The 26,022-nt window shown below is 51.0% G+C and overlaps 11 protein-coding genes across 11 annotated transcripts; 6 read left to right on the top strand and 5 right to left on the bottom strand.

The window, feature by feature from the left end:
- Positions 1 to 32: 32 nt before the first annotated feature.
- On the top strand, positions 33 to 1,820 carry K460DRAFT_280804 (50S ribosomal protein-like protein L4; the record flags this gene model as incomplete). The annotated part of the gene is made up of 2 exons (XM_040928430.1): positions 33 to 128; positions 177 to 1,820. The coding sequence occupies 2 exons, from the start codon at positions 33 to 35 to the stop codon at positions 1,818 to 1,820; spliced, it is 1,740 nt and encodes a 579-aa protein (XP_040792114.1).
- Positions 1,821 to 2,116: 296 nt separating this feature from the next.
- K460DRAFT_404764 (uncharacterized protein) lies at positions 2,117 to 2,926 on the bottom strand (the record flags this gene model as incomplete). Its single annotated transcript, XM_040936765.1, has 1 exon — positions 2,117 to 2,926. The coding sequence occupies one exon, from the start codon at positions 2,924 to 2,926 to the stop codon at positions 2,117 to 2,119; it is 810 nt and encodes a 269-aa protein (XP_040792113.1).
- A 211-nt stretch (positions 2,927 to 3,137) lies between these two features.
- Positions 3,138 to 4,167, top strand: K460DRAFT_365436 (autophagy protein 16). The gene is made up of 2 exons (XM_040933174.1): positions 3,138 to 3,315; positions 3,404 to 4,167. The coding sequence occupies exons 1-2, from the start codon at positions 3,231 to 3,233 to the stop codon at positions 3,979 to 3,981; spliced, it is 663 nt and encodes a 220-aa protein (XP_040792112.1). The 5' UTR covers positions 3,138 to 3,230; the 3' UTR covers positions 3,982 to 4,167.
- Positions 4,168 to 4,330: 163 nt separating this feature from the next.
- On the top strand, positions 4,331 to 5,491 carry K460DRAFT_376150 (Mov34-domain-containing protein; the record flags this gene model as incomplete). Its single annotated transcript, XM_040934847.1, has 2 exons — positions 4,331 to 4,355; positions 4,446 to 5,491. 2 exons carry the CDS (start codon positions 4,331 to 4,333, stop codon positions 5,489 to 5,491), a joined length of 1,071 nt encoding a protein of 356 aa, XP_040792111.1.
- A 228-nt stretch (positions 5,492 to 5,719) lies between these two features.
- Positions 5,720 to 7,646, bottom strand: K460DRAFT_92580 (glutamyl-tRNA synthetase). Its single transcript, XM_040938813.1, has one exon. The coding sequence runs from the start codon at positions 7,568 to 7,570 to the stop codon at positions 5,948 to 5,950; it is 1,623 nt and encodes a 540-aa protein (XP_040792110.1). The 5' UTR covers positions 7,571 to 7,646; the 3' UTR covers positions 5,720 to 5,947.
- A 48-nt stretch (positions 7,647 to 7,694) lies between these two features.
- On the top strand, positions 7,695 to 9,353 carry K460DRAFT_331635 (DnaJ-domain-containing protein; the record flags this gene model as incomplete). The annotated part of the gene is made up of 5 exons (XM_040930811.1): positions 7,695 to 7,840; positions 7,891 to 7,920; positions 7,968 to 8,026; positions 8,084 to 8,549; positions 8,599 to 9,353. Coding segments are annotated over exons 1-5 (1,311 nt in total). The 5' UTR covers positions 7,695 to 7,839.
- Positions 9,354 to 10,499: 1,146 nt separating this feature from the next.
- On the top strand, positions 10,500 to 12,147 carry K460DRAFT_278748 (uncharacterized protein; the record flags this gene model as incomplete). Its single annotated transcript, XM_040928280.1, has 2 exons — positions 10,500 to 11,151; positions 11,207 to 12,147. 2 exons carry the CDS (start codon positions 10,500 to 10,502, stop codon positions 12,145 to 12,147), a joined length of 1,593 nt encoding a protein of 530 aa, XP_040792108.1.
- Positions 12,148 to 13,082: 935 nt separating this feature from the next.
- Positions 13,083 to 16,040, bottom strand: K460DRAFT_415889 (uncharacterized protein). Its single transcript, XM_040937765.1, has 3 exons — positions 15,391 to 16,040; positions 13,298 to 15,337; positions 13,083 to 13,244 (listed from the first exon to the last, which is right to left on the bottom strand). Exons 1-2 carry the CDS (start codon positions 15,813 to 15,815, stop codon positions 13,471 to 13,473), a joined length of 2,292 nt encoding a protein of 763 aa, XP_040792107.1. The 5' UTR covers positions 15,816 to 16,040; the 3' UTR covers positions 13,083 to 13,244; positions 13,298 to 13,470.
- A 442-nt stretch (positions 16,041 to 16,482) lies between these two features.
- Positions 16,483 to 19,189, top strand: K460DRAFT_394346 (uncharacterized protein; the record flags this gene model as incomplete). Its single annotated transcript, XM_040935990.1, has 12 exons — positions 16,483 to 16,883; positions 16,957 to 17,091; positions 17,151 to 17,329; positions 17,389 to 17,430; positions 17,503 to 17,551; positions 17,612 to 17,727; positions 17,791 to 18,292; positions 18,349 to 18,536; positions 18,587 to 18,643; positions 18,693 to 18,807; positions 18,861 to 18,946; positions 18,996 to 19,189. 12 exons carry the CDS (start codon positions 16,483 to 16,485, stop codon positions 19,187 to 19,189), a joined length of 2,064 nt encoding a protein of 687 aa, XP_040792106.1.
- A 338-nt stretch (positions 19,190 to 19,527) lies between these two features.
- Positions 19,528 to 22,533, bottom strand: K460DRAFT_92476 (carbohydrate esterase family 4 protein). The gene is made up of 2 exons (XM_040938812.1): positions 22,101 to 22,533; positions 19,528 to 22,053 (listed from the first exon to the last, which is right to left on the bottom strand). The coding sequence occupies exons 1-2, from the start codon at positions 22,237 to 22,239 to the stop codon at positions 19,787 to 19,789; spliced, it is 2,406 nt and encodes an 801-aa protein (XP_040792105.1). The 5' UTR covers positions 22,240 to 22,533; the 3' UTR covers positions 19,528 to 19,786.
- A 2,323-nt stretch (positions 22,534 to 24,856) lies between these two features.
- On the bottom strand, positions 24,857 to 26,008 carry K460DRAFT_331625 (DUF427-domain-containing protein). Its single transcript, XM_040930810.1, has 3 exons — positions 25,907 to 26,008; positions 25,711 to 25,857; positions 24,857 to 25,657 (listed from the first exon to the last, which is right to left on the bottom strand). The coding sequence occupies exons 1-3, from the start codon at positions 25,921 to 25,923 to the stop codon at positions 25,066 to 25,068; spliced, it is 756 nt and encodes a 251-aa protein (XP_040792104.1). The 5' UTR covers positions 25,924 to 26,008; the 3' UTR covers positions 24,857 to 25,065.
- Between the last annotated feature and the right edge of the window lie 14 nt (positions 26,009 to 26,022).

Below are 26,022 nucleotides of genomic sequence, written 5' to 3'. Positions count from 1 at the left end.
CGCGACTTCAACTTTCGAACACCACGTCTGGCATGGCTTCTACGAGAATAAGCGCGCCAATGCGGGGCGTCACATATCAATTGAGCAGACTGTCGATACGGCAAGATGCATTGTCCGCTCGCTACACAGTTTGTCAAACCTCTTCCACACCATACATCATTCTAACAGTTCACCAGAAATCCCTATCCTCGTTCGCCCGCTCAATATCAACCTCGACAGCATCAAAAGCCTCTGTGTCATCGATAACTAGGTCTGTAAATGATTATGTTCCCGTCAAACCCCTCGAGGACCAGACTGTGTTCGCGACGATTCACCAATTTCCTTCCCTTGAACCCCTCCGATTCGAATCGTACCCTGCGAACCACCTCCACCTCCCTACAAGAAGAGACATTTTACACCGCGCTGTCATCTACGAAGGTGACATGACTCGATTGGGTACCGCTTCGACAAAGACCAGACATGAAATCCGGGGTTCAGCGAGGAAGGTCAGACCGCAGAAAGGCTCGGGGCGCGCTCGTTTGGGAGATAAGAAGTCACCTATGCTAAGAGGTGGGGGTGTAGCGTTTGGTCCTCAACCTCGGGACTTCGCCACAGATCTGCAGAAGAAGGTATACGACTTGGCATGGCGGACAGCACTCTCATATCGATTCCGGAAAGGCGAGTTGATCATCGTGGACAATGCGATGGAAATTGAGAGCCCCTCTACTCGGTTGCTAGACGATATCTTCAAGCACCACGAGAAGCTACGGGGGAAAGGCAGAAGTCTGCTGGTCACGCTGGAGGAGCGACCGCTGCTGGAGCAAGCGTTAATAGAGATGGATCGTGGCGAACAGACACTCACGTGGGAAGAAGTCGACGTCAAGAACCTCCTCGAGCTCTCGCGCGTCATCATCGAGCGCGACGCTCTGCACAACATCCTCCTCACCCACCAAGAAGACCTTACGCACAAAGCTATCACCCCATGGCACAAGAGCCTCATCCGTTCCTCGCCCCCCGAAGAGCTCGAGTCAACAATAGGCTGGCAAGAGTTCCGCGCTCTTTCCCTAACAGACCCCAAAGAGCACGAAGCCGCCCGTGCAGACGCCTACGAGAGTGTAGCATCAACGCGCTATGCATATGCCGAGTCCTTATCCACAGGTCCCAAGCGCAATGGACTCACTGTCTCAGCATACAACCTCCTCGCCGAAGCCAAGGAACTCCAATTCGCTCAAAAGACTGGCTTACCTTTCCGCGAGTACACTTCTCTCATCGATGGCTTGGACGCTTCGGAAGTTGCCTCGTCATTTCCCCGTATACAAGCCCTGGATTACCAAATCAATGTCAAGAGCGACCTCGCTGCCACCGCCGCGGAGACGTCGAGGCTGAAGGGCGAGGAACTCATGATCGACGTGCGGGAGCTTGAAGTGCAGAAACTAGAGATCCAGTACGAAGCCGCGCTGCTCTCTGCGCAAGTTTACGAGCACGTCGCAGAGGCCCAATCACTAGCCGCCGAAGAGATCGCTGCGGAGGACTCCTTGAGTTTAGCTAGTTCAGAGCGCACGAATGTCGATATGCTAGAGTTGCAGATGCTGGAGGCGAGACTTGAGGTCGCTAAGCAGAAGTTCTTAGTAGCGGGCCTGAAGAACGATTTCGCTCGACAGAAGAAGGCACAAGAGGAGGTTAGGCAATGCACGGAGCTTGCGGAGGCCAAGCGTGCAGAGGTAGAAGCTTGGGATGCGCAGATGGCAGAGCTTGGAGAAGTTGAAGCGGAGGTGCCGGCAGAGGTTGAAGAATCAAGAACAGAGCCAGTGGTAGAGGCCAAGAAGGAAGAGAGGAAGTAGAGAGCTTAATTCTTCTTATACGAGCCTGTATTATCATACACTGTATCTGTAGATGTTTCATGCCGTTGTGTTTGTATGATTACCACGTTATGGGTAACGGGGGGTGTTGCTACATAGTTACACTATTCTACAATCGCACACCGCGAATATGCTTTGATGTCTTCTCCGACCTCCTCCCTTTCGTTCCTTCAATTCCCGTCTGACACCTCATCATTGGCACCAGCTCGACGATGTTCCGGCAATGCGAAGCACTCTTGTTCAGTCATCTGGGAAATCCATCAGAACACGGCCCCCCATCACGCTGCTTTGTCCTCTAATTTCACATCCTCTTTTTTCTCCTCAATCTTCCTTCCCTCAAACACAATCGTCATGACACCCCCTACCTGCCCTTCTGATTTAACTTCCCCCGCCCCCTTGCATTCTACCACCGCATCCCTTACGGCCTTTATCACACCCTTTGCCTCCTCTTCCGTAGCCTTTCGCCCCTTCTTCTTCGGCCCAAGCATAATGTCAACTTTCCTCCCCTCCCTCAGGAACTCCTTCAGTCTCTCCAGCCTATGCTTGAGATCCCCACCCGCAATCGCCCAATTTAGTTCCAAGCTCTTCGATGCAGGACCCGTTGATTGATTCTTAGCTTGGCGACGCAGTATGTCGAGTTTACGCTGGTGCTGCGCTCGCAGTTCCATCTTGGAAATCACACGGCAGGTGGGGATGTTGAGCGAGTCTATGCGCCCGAGGTTGTCGACTTTGCCGGCAGACATTTGCACCAAGTGATGTGTGACCTTATTAAACGACGATAAGGCTTCGCTGAGAGGGACACTATTGTGGAATGTACCATCCTTGTCTACGAGGTTGATGTTGTCTGCTTCGATTGCGCGGTCGATCACGAAGTAGTCAGAGAGCGCGTGGCGGCGCGTGTCTTTGGTGTATTTCTTGGTGCGGATGCATGTTCGTGAGATAAGACTTGGGGTCTGGCTTCGACTGTGATGGGAGGGAGCGAAGGCTGGTGCGTATAGGATTGGTATTGAGCTTGTAGCGCGGAGATTTGGGGCTACGAATACACGGTAGAGGGCGCGGGAGGTGCCTGAGATGTGGGTGGGAGGCATATTAAGTCAATCGTAAGGAACGGATGAAGCAATGACTAGGAAGATAAAGAACTGATCTAAACTGTCCAATGCGATGGAGAGGAGACGATAGATATCTAGGAATTGAAGCTTTTCGAACAGTCGCTCGGACGCTAGCAGGGGTCGAATCGGAAAGTGACGACCTCCGAACGCCGCAAACCCCCGCCTGCCAGCTTCGTGCACCTCGTCGTGACACTCTTCAGCCTGCCTCGATGTAGCAAATCATCATGAAACTGAAAGCTCACGGACGTTCCTCTTTTGACGTAGCACGACTTCATCTGCCGCCATGAGTAATCCACTCGCAGAGTACTTATCTGCCCTGGAATCACGCGATGCGCGAGAGAAGACACACGAGGAGTACATCAACGCTTGTGAGTACCGCGTAGCTTGCTCACATTACGGGACATTGCGAGAACATATATCTTGCTCTCGCTGTGGATAGGAACTTACAACAAGCAGACACGAAGCTCGCCGACCGAACATCAGTTCTAGCAAACCAGACACCATCTGCCGCGGAAGAGCCTTCACGGTCACCCAGCGTCTCCACCAGAACCATCCGCCCTAGCACGCCTAGCACACCTAGAAGCAAAGGTGGCATCGCGCCATCTGATGTCTCAAGCCCCTCCACCCTCGCCCAGATCCGCTCTGAGCTCGCCTCCACTCAGCGCACCCGCAGCGAGTTAGAAACTAAGCTCAGCACCCTTAACACCGAGCTATCTACTCTCAAAAGTTCCGACTTGCAACAGAGGCAGCGCATAGACCAGCTCGAAAGGGTCCGGACAGCCCTAGAGCGGCGTGGCAAGGACAGAGCCGATGAGTTGAAGGGCAAAGGGAGGTTCGTAGAGGAAGTGCAGGATGAGATGGTGGCGCTGAACTTGCAGCTGAATATGGCGGAGCAGGAGAAGGAGAAGCTAAAAAAGGAGAACGAGGATCTGACCAGACGGTGGGTGCAGAAGATGGAGGAGGAGGCGCGGAAGATGAATGACAGGATGGGCTGGGAGGAGCAGGGTGGGCGAAAGAAGGGAAGTAGGAGCTAGATAGCTCAGCATTATACGTATTAGGCCTATGGGAGTTGGAAATTCGTTTTAGAATGCTCAAACCAAACGGACATTGACTCGTGCTGAAAACGCAATGCCCGCGATCACATTCATAATGCTTGTCACTTCTGCTGCTCTGGAATATAAAACCACTCCTCAGACGGGTATTTTAATGATATTACTAGGCTTTGGAATTATTTGCGAGATTTAGAAACGTCCGCGCTCTCGACCCCAGTGCTGCCTACATTGCTTGGCATTCGTAGATAGCTCCCCGCAATATGTACAGAGCTCCGCCTTCCACCTCAACACGTACTACACTCACCAAACATCTTCCACGCAGTCTTCAACCATGGGGACCGCACTCAAGACTTGGGGTAAGTATGGACAACACGTCGTTCGTGTTCATTCCTACTACAGCCTCGGATACCCCGCCAAACATAGTACAGCTACTAACAGACAAGCAGAGCTCGAGAACTCAGTCAAGCTCGTCGATCCTACCAAAGATGCACTCTACTCCTACTCTGCCTCGGCCCAAAAGTCTATTAACGAAGCCCACCCATGGCGCACCGATCCAAACTACTTCACCTCTGTCCGCATCTCCGCCGTCGCTCTGCTCAAAATGGTCATGCACGCGCGCTCGGGCGGCTCCCTGGAAGTCATGGGGCTCATGCTCGGGAAGATCGAAGCACACACTTTCGTCGTCACGGACGCTTTTCGGTTACCCGTTGAAGGTACAGAGACACGAGTTAATGCGCAGGACGAGGCAAATGAGTACATGGTTGAGTTTCTTGCTAGGGCACGAGAGCAGGGACAGAGCGATAATGCGGTGGGGTGGTATCATAGTCATCCTGGCTATGGATGCTGGTTGAGCGGAATCGATGTCAACACGCAAAAGACACAGCAGCAGTTCCAGGACCCTTTCTGCGCAATCGTCATCGACCCTGATCGTACTGTTTCAGCTGGTAAAGTCGAAATTGGCGCGTTCCGCACGTATTCGACCGAGTACATGGAGACCAATGATAAAACTGGTGGTAGTTCAAAGTCGAGTGGAGGCGGCGGCGTTGACAGTGACGGCTTCCAAACCATCCCCCTCGGCAAGATCGAAGACTTCGGCGCACATGCGAACCACTACTACTCGCTCGAAGTCACGCATTACAAGTCCTCTCTCGACGCTAAGCTCCTCGAAGCCCTATGGAACAAATACTGGGTCCAGACTCTCTCGTCATCCCCGCTTATCTCGAATCGCGACTACGGCACCAAGCAGATTAGCGATCTGGCGCGCAAGACGCAACAAGAGAGTAAGAACGGGAAGCGGTTCAAGAGTGGTCCAGGGCATGCTACTAGATTTGAGGTCAAAGGGCAGTTGGCAAAGCTAGGCGCGGCGGGGAGTAAGATTGCGAGGGAGGAGGACATGGGGCTTTTGGCCGCACAGGTCAAAGACAAGGTATTCAACTTGAATGGGGATGACCAAGTAACGACGGAGAGTCAAGAGGTAGAGATGAAGACCTGAACGATGATTACACCTCCGCAAACAGACTACACCGCATGAAATGACACTCTGGGAATTGGGTGCATAGCTAGGCGTTCAGGCATTGGCGCAATATGGGACTAAGAGGCGAAATATGAGCGTGATAGGGCTGAGTTCTCCCGCGGGCTGCCGTCTTTGCTATTAGGGTAGAAGCATACCCGTGGACATGACCACAGGTTATGCTCAAGTACAGTAGCATCCCGGCACGATACGTATCAAAGGATTAGTCTCAAGTTCCGTCTTGATTCACAATTTAACGCTTCATACTGCAGTGATGTGCAACTACCCCTGTATTCAACGATGTCTAGCAGCGCTAAGAGTACCATGTATACATACATCTACAAGATCTTACAGCCTCCATATGACTCACCGGCATCTCCAAGTTCATACATTCTGTCCTCTATTTTACGATTCATGTCCATCATCAAACAACCCTCACTAATCCACACCTAGTCTCGCCAACGTCTCTCTCCGCCCTAGTATCAACATGACGTCATAAATCCGCATGCCTTTCTCCTGCCCCGTAAGCGCCATGCGCATATAATGATACACGTCTTTACTTCCCTCTTTGCCCTGCTCTCTCCCGTCAATGATCTCGTGCACTTTCTGCATGAGATTTTCTTTCTGCCAGTCTTCCTTTGAGATATCAGCGAGCATGTGCGCGCGCTTGGGGATGTCCTCGGGCGTGGTAGACGGCGTGCTGAGGGATCGGCGGAGAGGCGTGAAGAAGAAAGCATTCCGGTACAGGAACTCGTTTGCGTTGGTGTAGTTTTCTGCGTCTACGCGGATGATTTGCGTGATGTATGGTTCTGGAGAGGAATGGACTACTTTTCGCCAGTCTGGGTATGGCGAGTCTGGAGACGTGAGTAGGCGGGCAACGTTGTCGGTTATCTCGTCGAGCTTAGGACCGCCGGCTTGGGCGCGCAATAGGGCATGTTTGCGTTGAAGGAAGTGCATTTTGCCGAATGTGACAGTTGTATTTCCCTTTGTGAATTTGAGACTGAAGTTTTGGATCAGAGCCGCCAGGTCCATGACGTCGCTCTTCTCTTTATGAGACCAGCCGAGTAATGCAGCGAAATTTGTTAATGTCTCAGGGAATATCTCCATCTCCTTGAAGGCAGTGATGTCGGTGTCGAAATTCCTTTTCGACAGCTTGTTGCCTTTTTCATCGACGAGGAGTCCCACGTGCGCGAATTCGGGCGCTGTCCACCCAAATGCTGAATACATGGCTATGTGCTTGGGTGTGCTGGGCATCCATTCGCTTCCACGGATAACGTGTGTAATCTTCATCAGGTGGTCGTCTACGACATTGGCGAGGTGGTACGTTGGCAAGCCATCACTCTTCAGTAATATGGGATCTTCGAATGAGGTCTCAGTTACATGGCCACGCTTTTTGAGGGGACGAAATGTGCCGTAGATCAGATCTTTGTACGTTGGGTACTGGTCCGGGACTTTAAGGCGGATGGTATGAGATTCGCCCTTGTGGGCTCGGTCTTCAGATTCCTCTTCTGGTGTCGAGGCGCATGTGCGGTCGTAGTCTGTTGCTAGGCCTAGTTTGTGACGGTGTTCTGCGAGGTTGTTCAGGCGCTCTGCAGAGCAGAAGCAGCGGTAGGCATTCCCGGAATCTAGGAGCTTCTGCGCATGTTCTTTGTATATGGTGCTACGTTCAGACTGCTTGTAGGGGCCGTATGGTCCCCCGACTTCAGGCCCTTCATCCCATTCTAGTCCAGCCCATTGTAGGTCTTGGAAGAGGCGCTGTTCGGCATCTGGAATGGTCCGCTTCTGGTCCGTGTCTTCTATTCGAAGTAGGAACTGCCCGCCTGTGCGTTTTGCGAGAAGATAATTGAAAAGCGCTGTTCGCAGCGATCCGAGATGTAAATAGCCTGTCGGTGAAGGCGCGAATCGCGTGCGCGCGGGTGAAGTCGGTAATGCGGTGTTAACTTTCTGGTCTTTGGCCGTCTTGGACGATATGGGGCGTCGAGAAGCCCGCGAGAGTCGGAGGAGACATGCCCGACATGTGTAAGCAGGTAATTGCGGTCGGAGGAGAAAAGCAAAGGACATTGCGATGTTGATGTGTAATGGACCGGTCGCTTGGGGCTTGCGGTTGGAAAATCCTAGGCAGAATGCCCTCACCGCCTAGTTAGTTGCGGAGGTTTTGACTTCCGCCGCATTGGCCTGGGATTGTCCAAAGTTTGTTGCCTTCACTTGACGGTTTTTGTACGCTTTCCGAGTCGCACTGCATTTACTTCTCGTACATATTTCCGCAGTCGATACCTCTCCACTATCGCTACTCAACTTCAACTGAACTTCGGCACTAGGTCTACTACAATAGTACGTGAAATATATATTATCTTTTGGCCTATGCTAACTCTGCAATGCAGTGAACGACGTAGAAGAAGTCGACCTCTATGGTACATTTGTACACCGAAATTATTACAACACAGACTAACAGAATCAGAGGTCCTCGGAATCACTACCAGCGCAAGCAAAATCGAAATCAAGAAGGCTTATCACAAGGTCTGCGACCCCGCATTTACACATATGTATGGATCCCCGCTGACTTAATTCGGCCAGGCTGCACTCGCCCATCACCCAGACAAGGCCGCAGAGGAGGACCGCGGAGAAGCAGAGACCCGCTTCAAGGCCGCCAAACAAGCCTACGAGATTCTCTCCGATGACGAGAAGCGATCCATGTACGATACCCATGGCATGGCCGCCTTCGATCCCTCGCGGGGTGGTGGCATGGGTGGGGATCCTGATATAGACGACATCTTTGCGCAGATGTTTGGTGGGATGGGCGGATTTGGCGGTATGCCAGGCATGGGCGGCATGGGAGGCATGCCGGGTGGACCGGGTGGGAGAAATGTACCCAGGAAGGGCCGGTCAGTCGAGCAAGACTATGAGGTCAGCCTGGAAGAGCTATATAAGGGCAAGACCACCAAGTTCTCGAATACGAAGAACATAGTCTGCTCTGTATGCAAGGGAAGCGGCGGAAAGCAAGGCGCTAAGAGTCATGCCTGCACAATGTGCAATGGACGAGGTATGTCCTTCTTCGTGACAGATCATGAGTGCGGGTCACTGACTGTGAGTAGGTGCAAAAGCCGTCCTCCGCCAGGTTGGCCCCGGCCTTGTCACCCAAGAGACCGTCCCCTGCGGCAATTGTCAAGGATCTGGTCAAGTCATCCCGGAGAAGCAGCGCTGCAAGAAGTGCAAGGGCAAGAAGGTTGTCGAGTCCAAGAATGTTCTCGAGCTCTACATCCCACGCGGCGCGCGACAAGGCGATCGGATAACACTCGCTGGCGAAGCGGATCAACTACCCGATCAAGACCCTGGCGACATCATCTTCACGCTGACAGAGACCCCACACGACGTGTTTGAGCGCGCTGGTGCAGATTTACGTGCGGAACTCAAGGTCAGCTTGGTGGAGGCCTTGACTGGCTTCAACAGGGTGGTACTTACGCACCTCGACGGTAGGGGCCTACAGCTCCATGTCGAGCAACCGAATGGCAACGTCCTGCGACCGGGACAAGTCCTCAAGATTGCCGGCGAGGGTATGCCTATGAAGCGCAGTGATGCCAGGGGTGACTTGTACCTCGTAGTAGACGTCGAATTCCCGGAAGATGGCTGGCTCAAGGACGATGCTGCGCTGCAAAAGGTGCGCGATGCGCTACCAAAGGACGAAAAGGACGAAGAGAAGCATGAGGAAGTGGAAGAGGTGGACGCTGAGTTTGATGCGGATATGGAAGAATTCGGTGCGGGCTCTGGTGATCCCAGGGCCGGAGGCGGCGAATGGGAGGACGACGACGAAGAAGGCGAGGGTGGCCCGCAGTGCGCGACGCAGTAGAGCTCCTTTTCAAGACGATTGATGACGATATGCATGGTCTCTGGCGTTTGGTGGATACGGACTCTCACTTCACGGGACATATACCGAGCTTGCCTTGCGGATATAGATCGACTGGCGCGTTCTTACGAACATTTACGCTTATGGAACATCTCCTCGTCCGTACTAAAATTTACTTCTGATATCGAACATTGCCGCATCGTGCGAGCTTGTCTCTATGGCCACTAATCGAGTGCTCCGGGCTGCAGAGTCCATCACAACGTTTACTACGTTAGTCAAGTTCAGCGGAGCGGAGTTGTATTTGGCGTCTATTGTCCTACTTCAGGTTAAAAAAGGGTACTACTTCATATACATCGACGAAAGATGTGATAAGTACGTTTGCCAATCAAGGCGAGAAGGCACCACTCTACGGATCACACACACGATCAAGCTTTTTTGGAAATAGAACTCGAATATCGACAACCTTTGCCGATTTCAGGACATAAGTTTCGAGTCAGCCTACGGTCAAGTTACACGGAGTTTTGTGGTACATCTAAAATTACTCGTTCCTCGGTTACACTTGACCTGTTGGTCTGTTCGTGTTTTGGATTTTTTGCACCCACTGCATTGACATTTTACCCTGTCTGGACGGCCTTCATTCGACGACAGCTAGCCAACATGCTGTCTATACTTCAGTGCCTACAGTATAGGGCCCGCATCAAATAATTTACTTTGAAGATCGCATCATAGCTTATTCTCTCTGTGCAAGGAAGCTACCAATCGCACTTGAACTTCGTGTTCGGTAACTCATTTTGGTGTACGCAAGATCTCCCCAACACCAAACCAACTGGCAGTTTCAATTGGTAGTATCTGCTTATGAAACTGGTTGGGGCCTTTTGTAGGCACCAATTGCATCGTGTGTTACCCCGGGTTTGAAGATGCATGCTGCAGTCAGCACATCTATCGACAGCCTTGTGGCACCAGCATGGTCCAATAAGGTGTCAGTATGGCCGCACAGCCTACAATGAGTTTGCCCCCCACCTTCGGCTGAGTGCAATCATAAGATGGGAAGTCGATCACTTCAATTTGTCTCCTTTGATGAATTGGTCCACCACCTACTCCCGACTCCACTCTCCACAACCTCACGGCTACAGTGCCAGTTCAAGCAGGATGGAAGATGATTATTGTGCCAGTGAACCTTGGATCGATCGAGCAGCGACACTTTGCGAGGAAGATCCGCGGCAGACATACCTGGAGCTAATCAATACACAACTATGCTGGTTGTTTCCCGAGTTCGTTCGAAATCTACAAGCACAATCGCCCCATGAACGAGAGATGAGCAGGACAGCGGTCATTGAGTACCATGACAAGACACAATCTACCCAAGCTGTTTTCAAAACCTCGAAGGAGTTACAGTGTTATCTTCAGACACCTACAGATGGAGAAGAAAATGGACCGCGAAGACGCCTTTTTCTGCTGGAAGACCTTTCGTCAAGTTCCATCGAAGTCCTTGGTTCACACCTTCGGATCCCCCCAACTGTTTTTGGCGCTCATTGGGCAGACCCTACAAACCCTACCTTCAACTATCGGAATCCATTATCACGTTTCTCTGAAGACGCTTTCGTCGTTAGGTATCCATCCACGCAGCCTATTCGCATCGATGCATCCCCCGATTTGCAAAGCACTATATATCGCTACAACTCCAATGTTCATCGGCACATCCATTGTTATGATCCTAAAGGTCCGATCATCGATCAACCCAAGAGCTATCATGCCTTATCATTCTGGACATCAGGCGTGAGGAAGGACGGCTCGTGGGATTGTAAGCATATTCCGACCCGGCTGAATACTGAATGCTAATGTGCTCTCGGCCGTAGCCGTGCTTATAGTTGATCCTCCAGTCGGGGACTGTGTCAAGTCACTTCCTGATGGCGTCCTACTCAAGGTCGATCACTCTTCGAACGAACACGCATACTCCCGTATGCATTCTCTCACCCCAGACTTCAATACTGTCAGTATACTTCCTTCGGACCCAGGGGAGTGGGCGCAGGGCTGGATACACCCTCAATATTACTCAATCTTCGACGATATCCTCGCCGTCAATGAAAGCTCCCAACCACGGGTTCAAGACCCAAGGGTGTCAACCGAAATAGCACGGAAGCTTGCCATATGTTCCTTCCTAACTTTCTTGCGCCGCCGCATCCTAAACATGCTCAGGCTTCCGGCCAATCCCCGTACTACTGCGCTCCATATTAATCGGTGTGACTACCTCCGCGAATTCGGAGAAGGTGTCCTAAGCAGCTGGCATCACGAGCTCTTCGGTTTCGTAGTCAACGTAAAATACATCATGGGTATCATGGCGAGGGAAGCCGAAGACAATGTCGTAGCATTAGGGTTGAACCGCGCATCTACCGTAGACGATTTAGGAGCACCTCAATGGGAACAAGACGGCTGGACTGCGATCCAGGAGCATTGTGCCAAGATCATCGCCATGGCAGAAGCTTTCTTACAATCTTACTTGCAATTCACCAGCATGCAGGAAGCACAGGCTGCGAACCGAAATGCCATGAGTCTGGCGCGGATCACCAATCTGACCATGGTGTTCATTCCGCTGTCAACTATTGCGGCAATTTTCTCCATGAGCGAAGATTTCATGCCGGGCAAGAGCAAGAGTTGGATCTTTTGGGTTGCAGCTTTGCCAGTGCTGTTTGTCACGTTTGCGTTGACAACGGAGTCTCGGTCCAGTATAAAGCGGTGGTGGAAATTGGGTCAAGAAAGGTGCAGAAAGGATCGGGTTAAGGCTCAATACGTGGCGTGAAAGCTGGGTGTTGCACACTATATAGACTCTTACGGGCCGGAAACATCGGACACGGAACTCTCAAATAAGTAATGCGCACCGCCACCACGCCACACAATACTGATCTAATAGAGTACGGCCAGTTGCTTGAAGTTCTGTAGGGCTCGTCAGCAAGCGATGCCGATGCTCGAGAGATAGCATGTCGATCACATAAAGCAGAGTTCCCGATTCTGTCATCCATACTGTTCGAGCCCAAGCGGCCCATTGGTCGGTGCAAGCACTCTGTTCCAGTCGTCCCTTCATCGCTACAAGCCTATGCGAGTGGTGCAGGACTCTATCCCGCCTTTTCCTCGTGGCGTTATAGAAGACGCTAGACAGATCGGAAAGGCAACGCAATTTACAGCTCACGCGCGTGGCATGGATTAGAAATCAATGCTCGTTGCGTCAGGCTGCAGCGTTCCGATGAAGAGCCATGGCACGTGACTCTGTGTAAACGAATCGAAACATCGAAGCAATGCATTTTCGAGAGATTGAAGAGCTGAATATAGTCTACGGTGTTACATCTAGTCTTTGTATCAGTAAAAATCGAACTTACCGTAGACAAAATGTAGCGTTCACGCGTAGTAGGACTGCGAACTTCAGTTTTGTGGAAAGGTCGGCTCAGACTAATTGCTGCACTAGCTGGCTCTCTTATACCTAGGACAGTTGTATGGTAATATTCTCTAGCATATAAATGGACGGGCCCCGTTAATGACTCAACGGAGCTAACCCATGCACGGCTAAGACCAGAGACGATACTTGCACACCGGTCTGCGATACAAGGCAAAACACGTTAGAAAGCTTGATTAGTGGCTTATATCGTATATGCATGCTTCCTGTAGGGTGACTCGTGGAAGGACCTGATTCACACACACGAGGGAACATACGCCACATACTTTGGAAACATTTTCTCTATCCTCTTTTGTCTAAAGTTTACCCTACCCTGTAAGTGGTGTGCAGTAAGACGGGTGTGATCCCACTCGTTACCGCAACGGCTCCCGACCCCGGTTCACCTTTTCATAGGAATTAACTAGTTAAATACTAGCCTTGTAGCATGCAAACCCATGTTATAATCGTGCCTATGAATGTGTTATTAGAGTACAACTTCCTTTTTCAAGTTGCTTTCCGTTACCTTATGTTGCGTCCTACAGCGTGTTGCTCTATTTCCGGTCTCAACTTGTCAAGTTACAATGGCGAGAGCTGCTGCGGAAGATATCGGTGTGGGTTCATTGGAGGGGATGTCTCATCACACCTAGGGTTTGTTCATCTGGTTGTGGTGTCGACTATGTACAACCACGCACAGCTTCACGTCCCGGAACCTGAGCTAATCTCCCTGCTCTGGTGTTTCTTGAGCAGGTGGCGGACATCGCTCGATCTTGACTGGGGCAAGCTTTTCAAATCGACCTTGGCTCCCGACTTTAGAAGCATCCTAGCGAAGTCGTATTTGTCTTCCTTGACCGCTATCCAAAGTGGCGTGCGGTCCCTTCCGCTCTTGTCTTTGATCTCGAGATTTGCACCAGCATGTACAAGCTTTCGAGCAAAACCGATATTATTTTGTTTGGCGCAAAGATGCATGGCTGTCAAACCGTTATCGTCGGTTGCATCAATGTCCAGACCGTCTTGCTTTAGGAGCAGTTCGAAAATCCACTCGTTGCGTTCCTGTGTAGAGACATGCAGTGCAGATTGGCCTCTCACGCCCGTGATGTTGACGTTCGCGCCTTCGCTTAGAAGGTAAACAACCATCTCAAAACTCTCCAACTTTATAGCGTGCATGAGAGGTGTAAGTCCATTCGAGTCAAGCCAGTTGATGTTGGCGCCATGTCGGAGTAGAAATCGGCAATTCTCGGTTCTCTTTCTTTTCACGGCGTATGAGAAAGGCGCGTCCCGATCTACCTCGAGTCTCAACAGCTTGTCCACAAGCGCCTCACATCTGTCGCATTGGCCACGACTGATACAATCCATCGCAATCATCATGATTGATTTGCCGTCAACGATTTGTTCCAATTCATCCAATGTCGCGCCACTTATGTTGGAGATCACATCATCAAAGGGCATCGCATGGTCTTTGACGGCGCCGACCAAGTCGGAGTTGTTGCTTGGTACCAACGATCGAGATCGGGATGTGTTCGTCTCGGAGGGACTGCTAAGTAGCGCGTTGTGGCGATGCTCGTTATCCAATATGTACAAGTCGTTGTACGTCTCTACGTAGATCTGTTTCTCTCGAAATTTGGTGTAAATGTCCACAAGGAGCAACACACTCTTCTTGAAATCGTCATGGTCCTTTCCGTAGTGATCTCTTCGTATTCGAAATGCTCGCTTAGCTTGGCTCTCGGCTTCGTGAAGAGGAACCCAATGATCTCCAGTTCCTTCCACTGGTGGAGGAAGAGACTTGCTAGCGCTTGTGAATTTCTCGAGTAGAAGTTCAGCCATATGATGACTGATGACTGCTCTGTGATCTGTATCTAGGCTTGCATTGAGAGCAGTACTCTTCCAGCCCAAAGTATGCTCGTATGTGAGTGGTTGCTTTGCCGCCCTCTTCAGGATCTTCTCAGCGTCTTCCCAGTTATTGAGCTTCTTGTATATCCCAGCCAACACCATCATCATGTCATGATAAGACTCAAAGGTAATATTGTGAGCATCGTGTAGCTCTCTGAAGCATTCGATAGCCTCTAGTTGATGGAGCACTGCATCCTTGTACTTTCTATGCTCTAGATCGTATTCCGCCTGCTTTTTGAAACGCTGAGCGAGCTCACGAAGTGGTTCGACATGTGTGATGTCGGGTAGAGAGTCTTTTGCGAGGCTTTTGGCCTCATTGCTCGCTAGGGTCGAGGCTGACAGGGAAGTGTTCAGCGGTATGCTTTGGTCCGGCGACCGAATGGCAGGCGCTCGCGGAACTGACCGAGACTTTTGAACACCTGTAACCGCGATCATAATACCATTGAGATGATCACTGAGGCTGGTGATCTCAGCATCAATATCTGAGCGCGGCTGAAAAGACAGTAGGGAGTCAGACCGGCTAGGCGGACTTTCTTTCTCTTGTTGCTGCATTTGGTCGTTGATTTTATCAATGCCGCGACGAATTCCATCCAACGTACTCTCTTGGGTTTGTCTGATGTCAAGGATAGCGCGATGCATAGACTTTTGAGCCACAGCCTGTTGACTTTGAAAGATGCTGATATGATCAATAAGCCTATAGAGAGGCATCAAGTATTAGGAAGGACTCACAGCTGAAAAAGGCCCTTGAGAGTGCTCAAGACTGAAATATAGGTGCTCAGATCATCTGTCCGCCGAAGGATATCTGGGGGTAGCGCGGATAGCTTTGACTTCCCATGTTTATGATGTAGTGAATCGAGTCGCGTGTTTAGTTTGCCCAAGGTTTTGTTACAAAGCTTCAGCACCGCATCCATATGACTCCAGACAGCGACCTCAGCTTCAGTGGCCTCGACTTGCCCGTCATTCTGGCGACGTATATCATATAGCACGTCAGAGACCTGTGTGATGGTTTCGGTCAGAGTTCTGACCCTCTTCTGTAAGGCTATAATATCGCGGTCTGTGTTTTCGATTTTCTCCAGGCGCTGGGAGCATTTCTTTGCTAGCTCAAGGAGGGTCGCAGCAGCACCGACGGCCCCGAAGATTTCGAGGCCACTCATGAAGGGCAGAAAAAAGAGCGTCGGGCAGCATATGGAGGGTTGCAAGAGTGAGGGAGGCTAGTGTAATAGAAGCCAACAGCAAGGGCATGCTTGGGCACAGGCTGGGGCAGAGCAGAAGGATGGGGGCGATTGACAACGTGCGGGCAAGCTGAGCGCATAGTGTCAGCGCAAGATGGAGGAAGGACAGATGACGACGTGCATTGCCCGCTGCACTAAAGGTGAAGCCGACTGGAATGCAGCGATATGTAGGTGCAGCTGGCATTGGGGCGGTTCAAGTGCCTGGTATGCTTCGGCCAATCAACTATACTCATATGAGAAAGCGGGGCGTGCGGTACGGGAGCGGCCCCACCATTGGCCCCATCCTCTTGCTGCTTCACCGTTTACTGAGGCGTGTCCGGTCAAACACGAACCTTGTGGCACGCAAACATATATCCTATTGGCGCTCGTGCGCCTATCGTTGGGACACAGCTTTCTTTTTCGTTGCCCTCTTCTGCCTTCTCTTGCGTCCCATAGCCCGCTACCCTGCCAAAGATCACCAATTAGTCATGCGTCACCGCACATCTCCCTGCGCGCGTGCTTTGCCCATTTATAGGATGGACGCCCTTGGCTCGTAGAAGTCTGTCTGACTTTGCTCCGTCAACTTATGGGTGCCTGGCCTATTTGAGAAATGGTGACTCTTCACAACGTCGAGTCCAAAGAGGACATGCAAATACACTCTGAAGAACCATCTCCTACAGGCGACGCATCATTTATTCCCCAGCACGCTAGTGGCCGCCGTCGCTCCAGCTTCATCGATGTCGATAATCCTCTGCGTGGTGTAGAGCTCGAAGTCGCCGTGCAACGCTTCGCCATCGAAACAGGCCTTTCCAGTCTCTATCCAGTCCTTCTCCGAGGCGCCTATCTTGCTGAAGATCCAGATAACTACCACAATATCGAAGGGCTATCCGAGACTGATGTGAACGCTCTCAAATGCGAGGACGAGGAAACAAAACCGCTGAAGATACTTGCAAAAGTGTCTAAACAGCTGCGCACTATCATCATAACGTGTAGTGTGGCCGCTATTACCCAGTCCGTATAAGCTTTATTGCCAATCCATTTATTATCACTTGCTCGGACTAACTAACTAACTTGCGTCTTTGAGGGGATGGGACCAGGTGTCCATGAGCGCAGCAAACCAGTACTGGCCACCCGAACTTGGACTGGATATGCATCAGAACCGTGACATTTGGCTATTTGGCTTCATCAATGCCTGTTCCTTTCTCTGTGCAGGTCTAGTGTGAGTTTATTCCTGGCCCTCCTCCGTTGCCCTCACAGCCTGCTGACACAATGACCCAGCGGAGCTTGGCTCAGCGATCCCCTCAACGAATATCTCATGGGCCGACGCTCAGTCATATTTGTTGCAGCCATATTTTCCCTCATCCCCATGATCGGTGCCGCTGTCTGTCAAAATTGGATCCAACTCTTAATTTGTAGGTTGTTATTGGGTATTGGCATGGGTTGCAAGGCTGCAGTTGGTAGGTACATACTAAGAATCCTTTGATAACAGAGGAGAGATCGTTCTAACGAACCCCAGTACCGATTTACGCAGCCGAAACAGCGCCAACCAAGATTAGAGGTGCGTAACCGGAGGGCCATCGAATCGGATAGTGCCAGGGTTAAACTGGATTTTGCTGATGGCATGGTATAGGAGGCGTTGTGATGAACTGGCAGTTGTCTGTTGCGATTGGAGGAGTTCTGTAAGTGATTGCACCCATTGTCAATCTCCATCTATTTTCCGAAGACTTACAAGGGAACAGCGGGAGTTCATTCAACCTAGCCCTCTTCGATATCGAGAAGCTCAATTGGAGGCTTCAGTTAGCGGTCGCGGCCCTTCCAGCGATTCCACTGCTCTTCTTGATATACACATGCCCTGGTACGGGAATAGATCATGCCAAATGCACCATTGAGCCGCGTCTGAACTAACTCCTCCGTGTAGAGTCACCCCGATTTCTCATCAAGAAGAGAAAATGGAGAATGGCATTTGAATCGCTCAAGAACCTAAACCAAACGGAAGTACAGGCCGCCAGGGAACTGTTCCTTATCCACGTACAGAATGAGCTCACTCAGATCAAGTGGTATGGAAAGGAGAAATCAGAGGAATTGTTGAATAATTTGTTCCCGCGCGCAACCGAAGACGAGCTGACCAGGGGAACGAAGAAGTCAGATGACAAGGCTTTGACGATCAAGGCCATCCTGAATGAGAAAGCCGGCACTTACATCAAGCGACTCGCAAACCTCTTCACGGTGCCCCGTATTCGAAGAGCAACTACTGCTGCAGCTGTAGTGATGATAAGCCAGCAGCTCTGTGGAATCAATGTGATCGGCTTTTACTCTGGCACGATCCTGCCGGCACCAAACCCAGATGATCCAAACTCCGTCAAGTCAAGTAATAGACACGGACTTTGGCTTGGCTGGGGCTCCTGGATGATTGGAATGATGTACGATATACTTCTACTCTACCTTTTTAGGGCCTAGCAATCTAACCAGGTAACAGCATGGCGATTCCCGCCTTCATGACTATTGATCGATGGGGTCGTCGAACGCTCTGTCTTGTTTCGACACCAGTTCTAGGACTATGTCTTTTTGCTGGGGGTTTCTGTTTCTGGCTCGAGCCTGATACTCCTGCCTACCTTGGCAGTTTGTTCTTCTTGATCTTCTTGTTCACTGCTGCATATCCTCCTGGTAGGTATGTTTCTGATGCATGCTCAAGACTCAAGTTAAATTGGCTATAGGTCTTGGGGTGGTACCGTTCACATATTCAGCCGAAGTGTTTCCAACCGTGAACAGAGGTAATCGCCCAGGGAAAGAGTTTTCGGTCAATCACTAACCGCTTCGCAGAGGCTGGCATGTCACTAGCCGTCTTCATCAACCTTTTCGGGGCCGGTATATTGGGCCTCTTTGTCCCTTGGCTACAGGATAGTCTTGGTGCTCTTGGGTTGTTCGAGTTGTTTGCGTACGTAGGAACCTTGACTCCCTCTATTATACCTTGATTCTAATTCAGCTCAGCGGGCTCAACGTCCTTGCATTTGCCCTGATATTCATCTTCGTCTATGAAACGAAACAGGAGCGCTTGGAGAAGATTGACAACATATGTAAGTTTTCTCTAATCACGATGCACCTTATACACTGACGAAACTATAGTTGAAATTCCTGTCGGCACTCATTTGAAGTACCAATTGACTGCGGTCATTCCCTGGTGTTTTAGACGTGTGTTCCGTCGCCGCCGCAATAAACGTGCTAACCTAGATTCACTGGTTTTATGGAATAAGAAACGAAATCGCCGCGTCGTTTCGGATGACGAGAGTTCAATCAGATCGGAGGACACGGGAACATAGATAACAGCCAAGCCGAGTACAGTCGTTGGTCTGGAAATTAGCGTCATTCTGATGCAAATAATAGTTCCGAAGGTAGGCATTCATACTTGCGAAGGAAGGTGGATGCTTCTGCTACGTTCACGTGGTTCATTCAGTGTACACTAATGGAGGGGCCGCCTTTGGCAGGAGTTTCGTATGCATGGAGAAAATAATCCCTTGTTACACTAACTGTTGTTCGCGACGTCATCTGAGTATGCATTATAGTACTTGAAAAAATACACTGGTGCCCTCCAAGTGCAGGATTCGTGGGAAAAAATGTTTCAAAATATAATGCTTGGTAGTGGATAACATGGAAAATCACGCCGACGTCGCAGAACTCGAGGCAACTAACATTGCATTTCATAGTAGGACTGTATGCAGCAAAAAGGCTGGTAGCCTACTGCGTTAAATCCGATACTATTAGTGATTAGATGCAGCAATTCCTCAAGTATGGTAATTTCTTGACTAGTATTAGAGATACAATTAAGCCTATGTGTATAAACCCTACAGCTAGGTCATCTTTTAAATATCAACAACTTCATCACCCCGTCACCCTCATCAGACCAACAGATGCATCATCTATAGAGGCGGAGCATTAGGATCCATCATGCACTGATCGACACGCATAAGCTGCTTGCCAGTCGCCTTCGCAATCGTAATGAACTCCTTGAGATAGCTGACCGTGGACGGGTACAAGTAATGCAACACAACGAGGTTGCCGCCCTTGTTAACGTCACGCTGGAACGCAACCTTCTGCTGCTCAGGCGTGTTGGTCTCAGCCCACAACCAATCCTCTACGTCAACGGACCAGTTGACAATGGTCGGCTTGGTACCGACGGCCTTGGCGAGGCGAGAGCGCATGCGCGCACCCTCGTTACCGAAGGGAGGGCGGAAGTAGGGCGTGGTGAAACCGTTGAATTGGGACTTCATGGCCTTGACGTCCTCATTGTATTCCCAGTCGATGGCGGCGTAGTCGGGAAGGCCCTCCATCTTCGGGTGCGTGAACGAGTGCATAGCGAGCTGATGGCCAGCGGCCATCATCTCCTTGTAGACGTTGGTGAGGTTGGTGGACTGGTCGAGGAGCGGGGCGCCGACGGTGAAGAAGGTCACCTTGATGTTCTCCTCACGAATGATCTTGAGTACCTCCTGGGCGAGCGATGGCTGGCCGTCGTCAATGGCGAAGGCGAAAGAGTTGGGACGTTTGCAAGCGAAAATGAGGTCGCCGGTCTCGTCCTTCTTGGGGACAGTGGTACCAGCAGGGAGCGAAGAAACGATCTCGATGACGGACAGAGTAACAGGATCAGTGGTGTGGAAGCCTTTGAGAGCGAAGCCGATAACACGGGAGAACTCGACGTTGAAGTGGTTCAACGGGATGTAAATATGACCGTTCTTGGCATACCGAGAAGCTTCAGCAGAATCCCAGGTCTCGGGGAAAGGCGCAATTTCCGAGTTGCAGGCGCTATTATGCTGCTGGAGAGCAACAGTAAAAGCAGTACTACCAGTGTAGGCAATATGCAAGTAGGAACCCTTGTACTTGGTGAAGTCGCTGCAGGAGGCAGATACCTGAGTGTAGAAGGAGTAGTCTGCATCGGAAGAGGTAATAGTAAGCTTGCTGCCGCTGTAAGTGAGCTTCATTCCCTCATCTCCACCGTGCCAGTTTCCGAGTGCGTTGCTATCAGCGTTGGCAAACTTGTCAACTACAAGAAGCGCGGCAGCGGTGTTGCTGGGAGCAGGAACAGTAGCAGTGGCATCAGGGTCATGGGGAGCCGTTGGGACTATGTACTCGCCGGTGGCGCCACAGTAAAATGCCAGTGGGCCAAAGGAGACGGTAGCAGAGAAATCAGAGAAGAGAATGGTGGTAAGCTTCTCAATGTTGAGGCCAGAGAACTTGGAGAAGGGAATAAGGTACAACTTCTCCGTGCCATCAAAAGTCCAGCCGAGATCGGCCTTGGTCTGAACGACTGACTTGGCGACAGTGGGATCGCACGTGTCAGAAGAGTCGAGCTGAATAGAAAGCTTGGCGTCTTTAGGGGCCTTGATCCTGAGGGAGATACCGGTGTACTTGTTCTTTGCGTTGACGCAGGGGAACTGGCTGTAAAAGTATGTACCTCCGCCAGCTTTGGGTGCAATCTCAACATGATTGGCGGACGGCTTGCCCACGGTAACGGACTGAGCAGTGTCATCAGTAGAAGTTGGGTAGTTGAGTGCGTTGTAGAACAGGAAAGTCAGGCGAGACTGCGAGATCCAGTCATCGATGAGGAGAGGAGAGCAAGTTCCAGAAGAGGGCGAGGGCGATGTGACAGTCACGAGGGTGGAACGCGAAGGAGAGACCGAGCTTGATGGAACAGTCGATGAGGGGCCCACAGTTGAGGTGGAAAGGCGGGTAGAAGAGACGACCGAGCTGGAGCGAACAACCGAGCTTGATGGAGCGGCGGAGCTGGAAGGAGCAGCAGAGCTGACACCCGAGGAGCCACAACCGAAGGCAATGTTGCTGAGCTGCCACGTCGCAGTGTTGGAAGAGAACGCAGACCAGACGAAACCGCTAACAGCATTGGCGTTGGCGCCGCTAAACTGAGAAAGGGGAACGGTGATCGTTTGGGTGTTACCGGTCAGAGCAGTGACCTGGGTGTACTTGGAGGTGTAGGCTGAGACCGAGCAGGAGGTCTTGGACTGGATCTCCAGTGTGAAGGATCCACCAGCCGGGCCCTTTACGGAGAACGAAACCGAGTTGTATCCATTGCTGCTGGCTAGCTGGCAGGGAAAGGTCTCGTAGAAGTAGGCTCCAGACTTGGGCTTGAACGATAGGACACCGCTGCTAGCCGAAATTGAGGTCATAGAGCTATCATCTGCACCGATTAGTGGGAAATTACATGGCATACCAAAGTCGACATACCGCTGGTGTATTCGTTCAAGCTGTTCTGGTGCTGCGCATACTTGGAGAAGTCGTCGATCTTGAGGGCCGAGCTGCAGGCGGCGGAAACTACCTCGGAGGCGAGTCCGGCCGCAAGGCCTATTAGGGTAGAAACACGCATATTAAGATTTTATAGCGTAGGGCGGCTAGGAAAGCGAATGTACGGAAGTGAAGACTTCCAATTGATGAGTCTCAACACCCTAGGAAGTTGACGGGAGGGTAAGGGGAGCAAGCGATAACTCGTGAAGAGCATGCCATGTGCGGTTCTCCCTATTGATATAATTCCGCCTGAGCAAGGTATGACACGGGCGATATTTACCTAGCGTGCTGGGCATGCAAGCCTCCGAAAGACAACCCCAGGCATCGGGTGCTATATTTACGGCTGGCTGTAGTCTGGGCAGGTGTAGATCAATGGCGCCTGTGCTGAATAGGGATAGATTTCGCTTACAGCCCTAGGGTGTGTTCTAGTGCGCGGTTAGGGCAGCAGAACCCCTGAGTACATTCTTCCGCCCTACAGTAGGAGTTGTGGAGCACAGTAAGCAACCGCCGAGCAGGTTTCGCGAAGACGATCAAAGTTCTGACCTGGCGTGCGCGCGGGGTTGCATCGCATAGTGGAGTATGCATCACCGGTAGAACCTGGATTCTGAATACCTCTCTATGCGGCTTTCGAAGGTTGGCCAATTCAATGAAGTAGCGAAGCCATGGGCTAGTCAGGTTTTTCCACGGACCAGAATAGTCAAGCCGGGGCTGAAACCATCAAGGACTGCTGAAGACCTGGGCCTCGCTCGTCCTGCGTAGTAGAGCGAGATGGAGAAGCCACTCCGTACCCACCAAACAACTCTAAACATGAGCTCAATACTTGGCCGTGCAAAGCATCCTTTCGGGCGTCTTGGCCTCACTGCCAGAGTGCCATGCAATTGCTGTCAGCGCTGTTGTTCGAATCATGTTTATTGACGGCGCCCAGCAACAATGCGCGTGCCGTGTGAGACGGTGGTACATGTGGTTCGAGATGCGCAGACACGAGGTGAAGTAAACAGCGCACAGCCTTTGGCCGTAGGGGTGTGCTCGCCGTCGATGCTGGTAGGCTGTTGTTTATGCGGTGGGCTACAAGCGTCGAGTTTGTGTGACACCATCCAAACCGCACCCGACATGACCGAGGAAGCCAAATCCAACATCTCCACCTGCATCGCCGCAAATTCGGTTCTCCTGCTGCAGTCGACCTCTCTTGCTGCTATTCTTCCGCTGCTTCCCAACTCCGCATCGTATCCTTCCGCATCGTATCCTGAAGCACCCTCCCTGGCACCGAAGAGGACAATTTCGTTTCGTTTCCCCTGCCCAGGCGCTGCCCCTGGTCGCGCTGCCGAGCCTGCTGTCAGCTACGCCACCCAATACTCGTTTGAGGAGACACGACCCGAATCAGTTTAGCCAGCGCCTGTGGCTTGCACGCAATATTGGACGACGGAATACGATGCCATGCATCGAGGCAACGGCCTGGTGCCTCACATATCCCCACTGTAATCTTGATGCTGACGGCGTCGGTGGGTGCAGGTGGGGTGGGCTGAGATCGTCCCGCCTGCCTTACTCCCTCCAATTTGACGCTTACCGGTCCGCCCTTCCTCCGCTTTTGACGTCACCCATCCTCTACATTTTCTTGAGCAAACTTCGCACAGCGGGGAAATCTAAATGGCCTACCGCGAACGAATACATGATCCCCAAAGCCAAGAAGTGGTCTGAACAGCTAGTTAAGCAGTCCTCGACATCGACTCGCGGAGCAAATCTCCAGTCCTCGAAGGGTGGAACGCAACATGGTACGGACGCCTGATGCCGTGTATAGGCGTACTGGCTCTTGTGAGGCGTCGAAGTAGTGTCACTAGATCTCGTATCAGGGTTTCGTCTTCCGTTCCGAGCGTGGAGCTACCAGCCCGCCGTTGTTTGCTACACAGAGCGGAAACCCTCATCTCGAATAGCATGTGTGATCTGCGCTGAAAAGTAGGACTTCGTTAACGAATACGAGATATCTGGGCGCTACGCTCATAGTTGCCCGACTTTGGGGGCCAACTTACAGCTTTCAATCAGGTTAGTGATGGCAGGCCGCATATTGCGATACAATATGTGTCATTAGTCTAAAGTTTATTGGGTTGATACCGATCGTGATTTTGATGCACAAGAATGGAGGAAAATGTTCAGCTCCCTTGTCCTACAAAAAAAGGTACCTTCTTACCTTAGTGACCTGAAATTGTTCTAACTTAATATGCAGTCTATTCGGGGTCGAGGCAGACGTCAAGTTAGTCGCTAGTCCGAAGTCCTGTATTATTTGAGACCCTGGCAGGATAGTAAGAGAGCGATCTAAGGTGGGAACAGGGATTATACTGTCGTACAAGCAACATCCAGCGCAGAGCAATCATAAACGTCGATTCATGACTGTGGTAACGGACATCATAACCCATGACATTATGTGGCCTTGCATCTTATGCGATAGAGAAATATCTGGTTACGACTCTGTTTATACGTACTGTTTGAATCCAGAACACAGTATCACATTAGATAGCATCGCTGACATCCCTTGTTGCAGAGGTTTGTAGTATCAGTAACCGTCAACCCTTGGCCTTTTCTGACGGGGTGACGTCGAAAGTCTAGATCAGCGGCCAACCAACGACGTGGAGCGAATTCTTCCTGTGCAAACTTTGCAAGTACACACAGGCTAAAGAGTAAAGGTTGACACTGGTATCCTCTTGTAAGAGGCATTGTCTACTGGGGGTAGAGTATTCGGCTGGTTACTAATAGTCATAGAGTAAATCCGGACGTGATGCAACGCATGACAACAGCCCCGTAAAAGAAAAATCACTGAAACCATTTAGCCCTACCTATGGTAGCCAGATCTTCGACCTGAATCTTATTAAATAGCTTCTGGTCTACCTATCAGTGTTCTGAATGGTTGGCCTTGGACTTATCTTGCCTCCTTCACATCATCGACCCACACATCGACCTTCTCATTGTAGAAGCATACGTAGCCCGCGATAGGCGCACTTTCCGTCGTCGGATATCGATAGTACCATACCAGATCCCTATACTCTTTCCCATCTAGCTTCACATGATAGTAGTTCGCACGGCCCTTGTACGGGCACAATGTTTCCGTGTCACTCGGGGTGAGATGTTGCCAGTTGACACTGGTAGGCGGAAGATAGTAGCGCGTGCGCAAGGTAGTTTCAAGAAGTAACAACGGGCTAGAGCTTTCCGCCAGCGGGATGCCATCCAGGGCGATTTTGATGTTGCGGGTGGATTGAAGGATGTCGATGCGTTTGTAGGGATCTTTTGGATGACAGTAGATTGGCACATCTTCTTCAAACCATTGGTCAACTGCTCCAAATTCAACCTTTACAAGGTCTTGAAGAGTCTTGGTATTGAATATGAGTACGCGATTAGTGCTGCGGTTACCAACGTTGAGCCTCCCGAGGTGCGCGCCGCCGTTCGTACCGTCTATGGGCGAAGTCTTTGATAGACTGGCATCTGGAGAGAAGCTTGAGATGGGAACGTAGTATCTAAATAGTGTTAGCTGTAGACGATTACTGAGCGTGTCAATAGAAGTGGCTACTGCGGATAATAGGGATGTTCCCAGACATGGTACGCTTGAATCGTATCAAACGCGTATCTGCCGTTGAACAGACCTCGTACACGGCGAGGGGTATGTTCAGCTTTGTGAGGCCCATCCGACACGAGCTTTTGCGCAAGTTTTACGAGACTGCATGTGTTATCAATGCACATTGACAAACTTGAACGAAGTAACGCACTCGCTAGTGTTCGCCATTGTTCCTAACGGTCGATCGGATACTATGAGTCTCGCGAGGGTGAAAGTATATTATATCAAGGATTGTGAGGAATGAAAGATCGAGCCATGTTGATGAGA

This window comes from Cucurbitaria berberidis (genome assembly GCF_010015615.1).
Source record: "Cucurbitaria berberidis CBS 394.84 unplaced genomic scaffold K460scaffold_2, whole genome shotgun sequence".
Lineage (NCBI taxonomy): Eukaryota > Fungi > Ascomycota > Dothideomycetes > Pleosporales > Cucurbitariaceae > Cucurbitaria > Cucurbitaria berberidis.
Note: the sequence above shows the minus strand (reverse complement) of the source record. Positions and strands in the feature narration are given on the sequence as shown.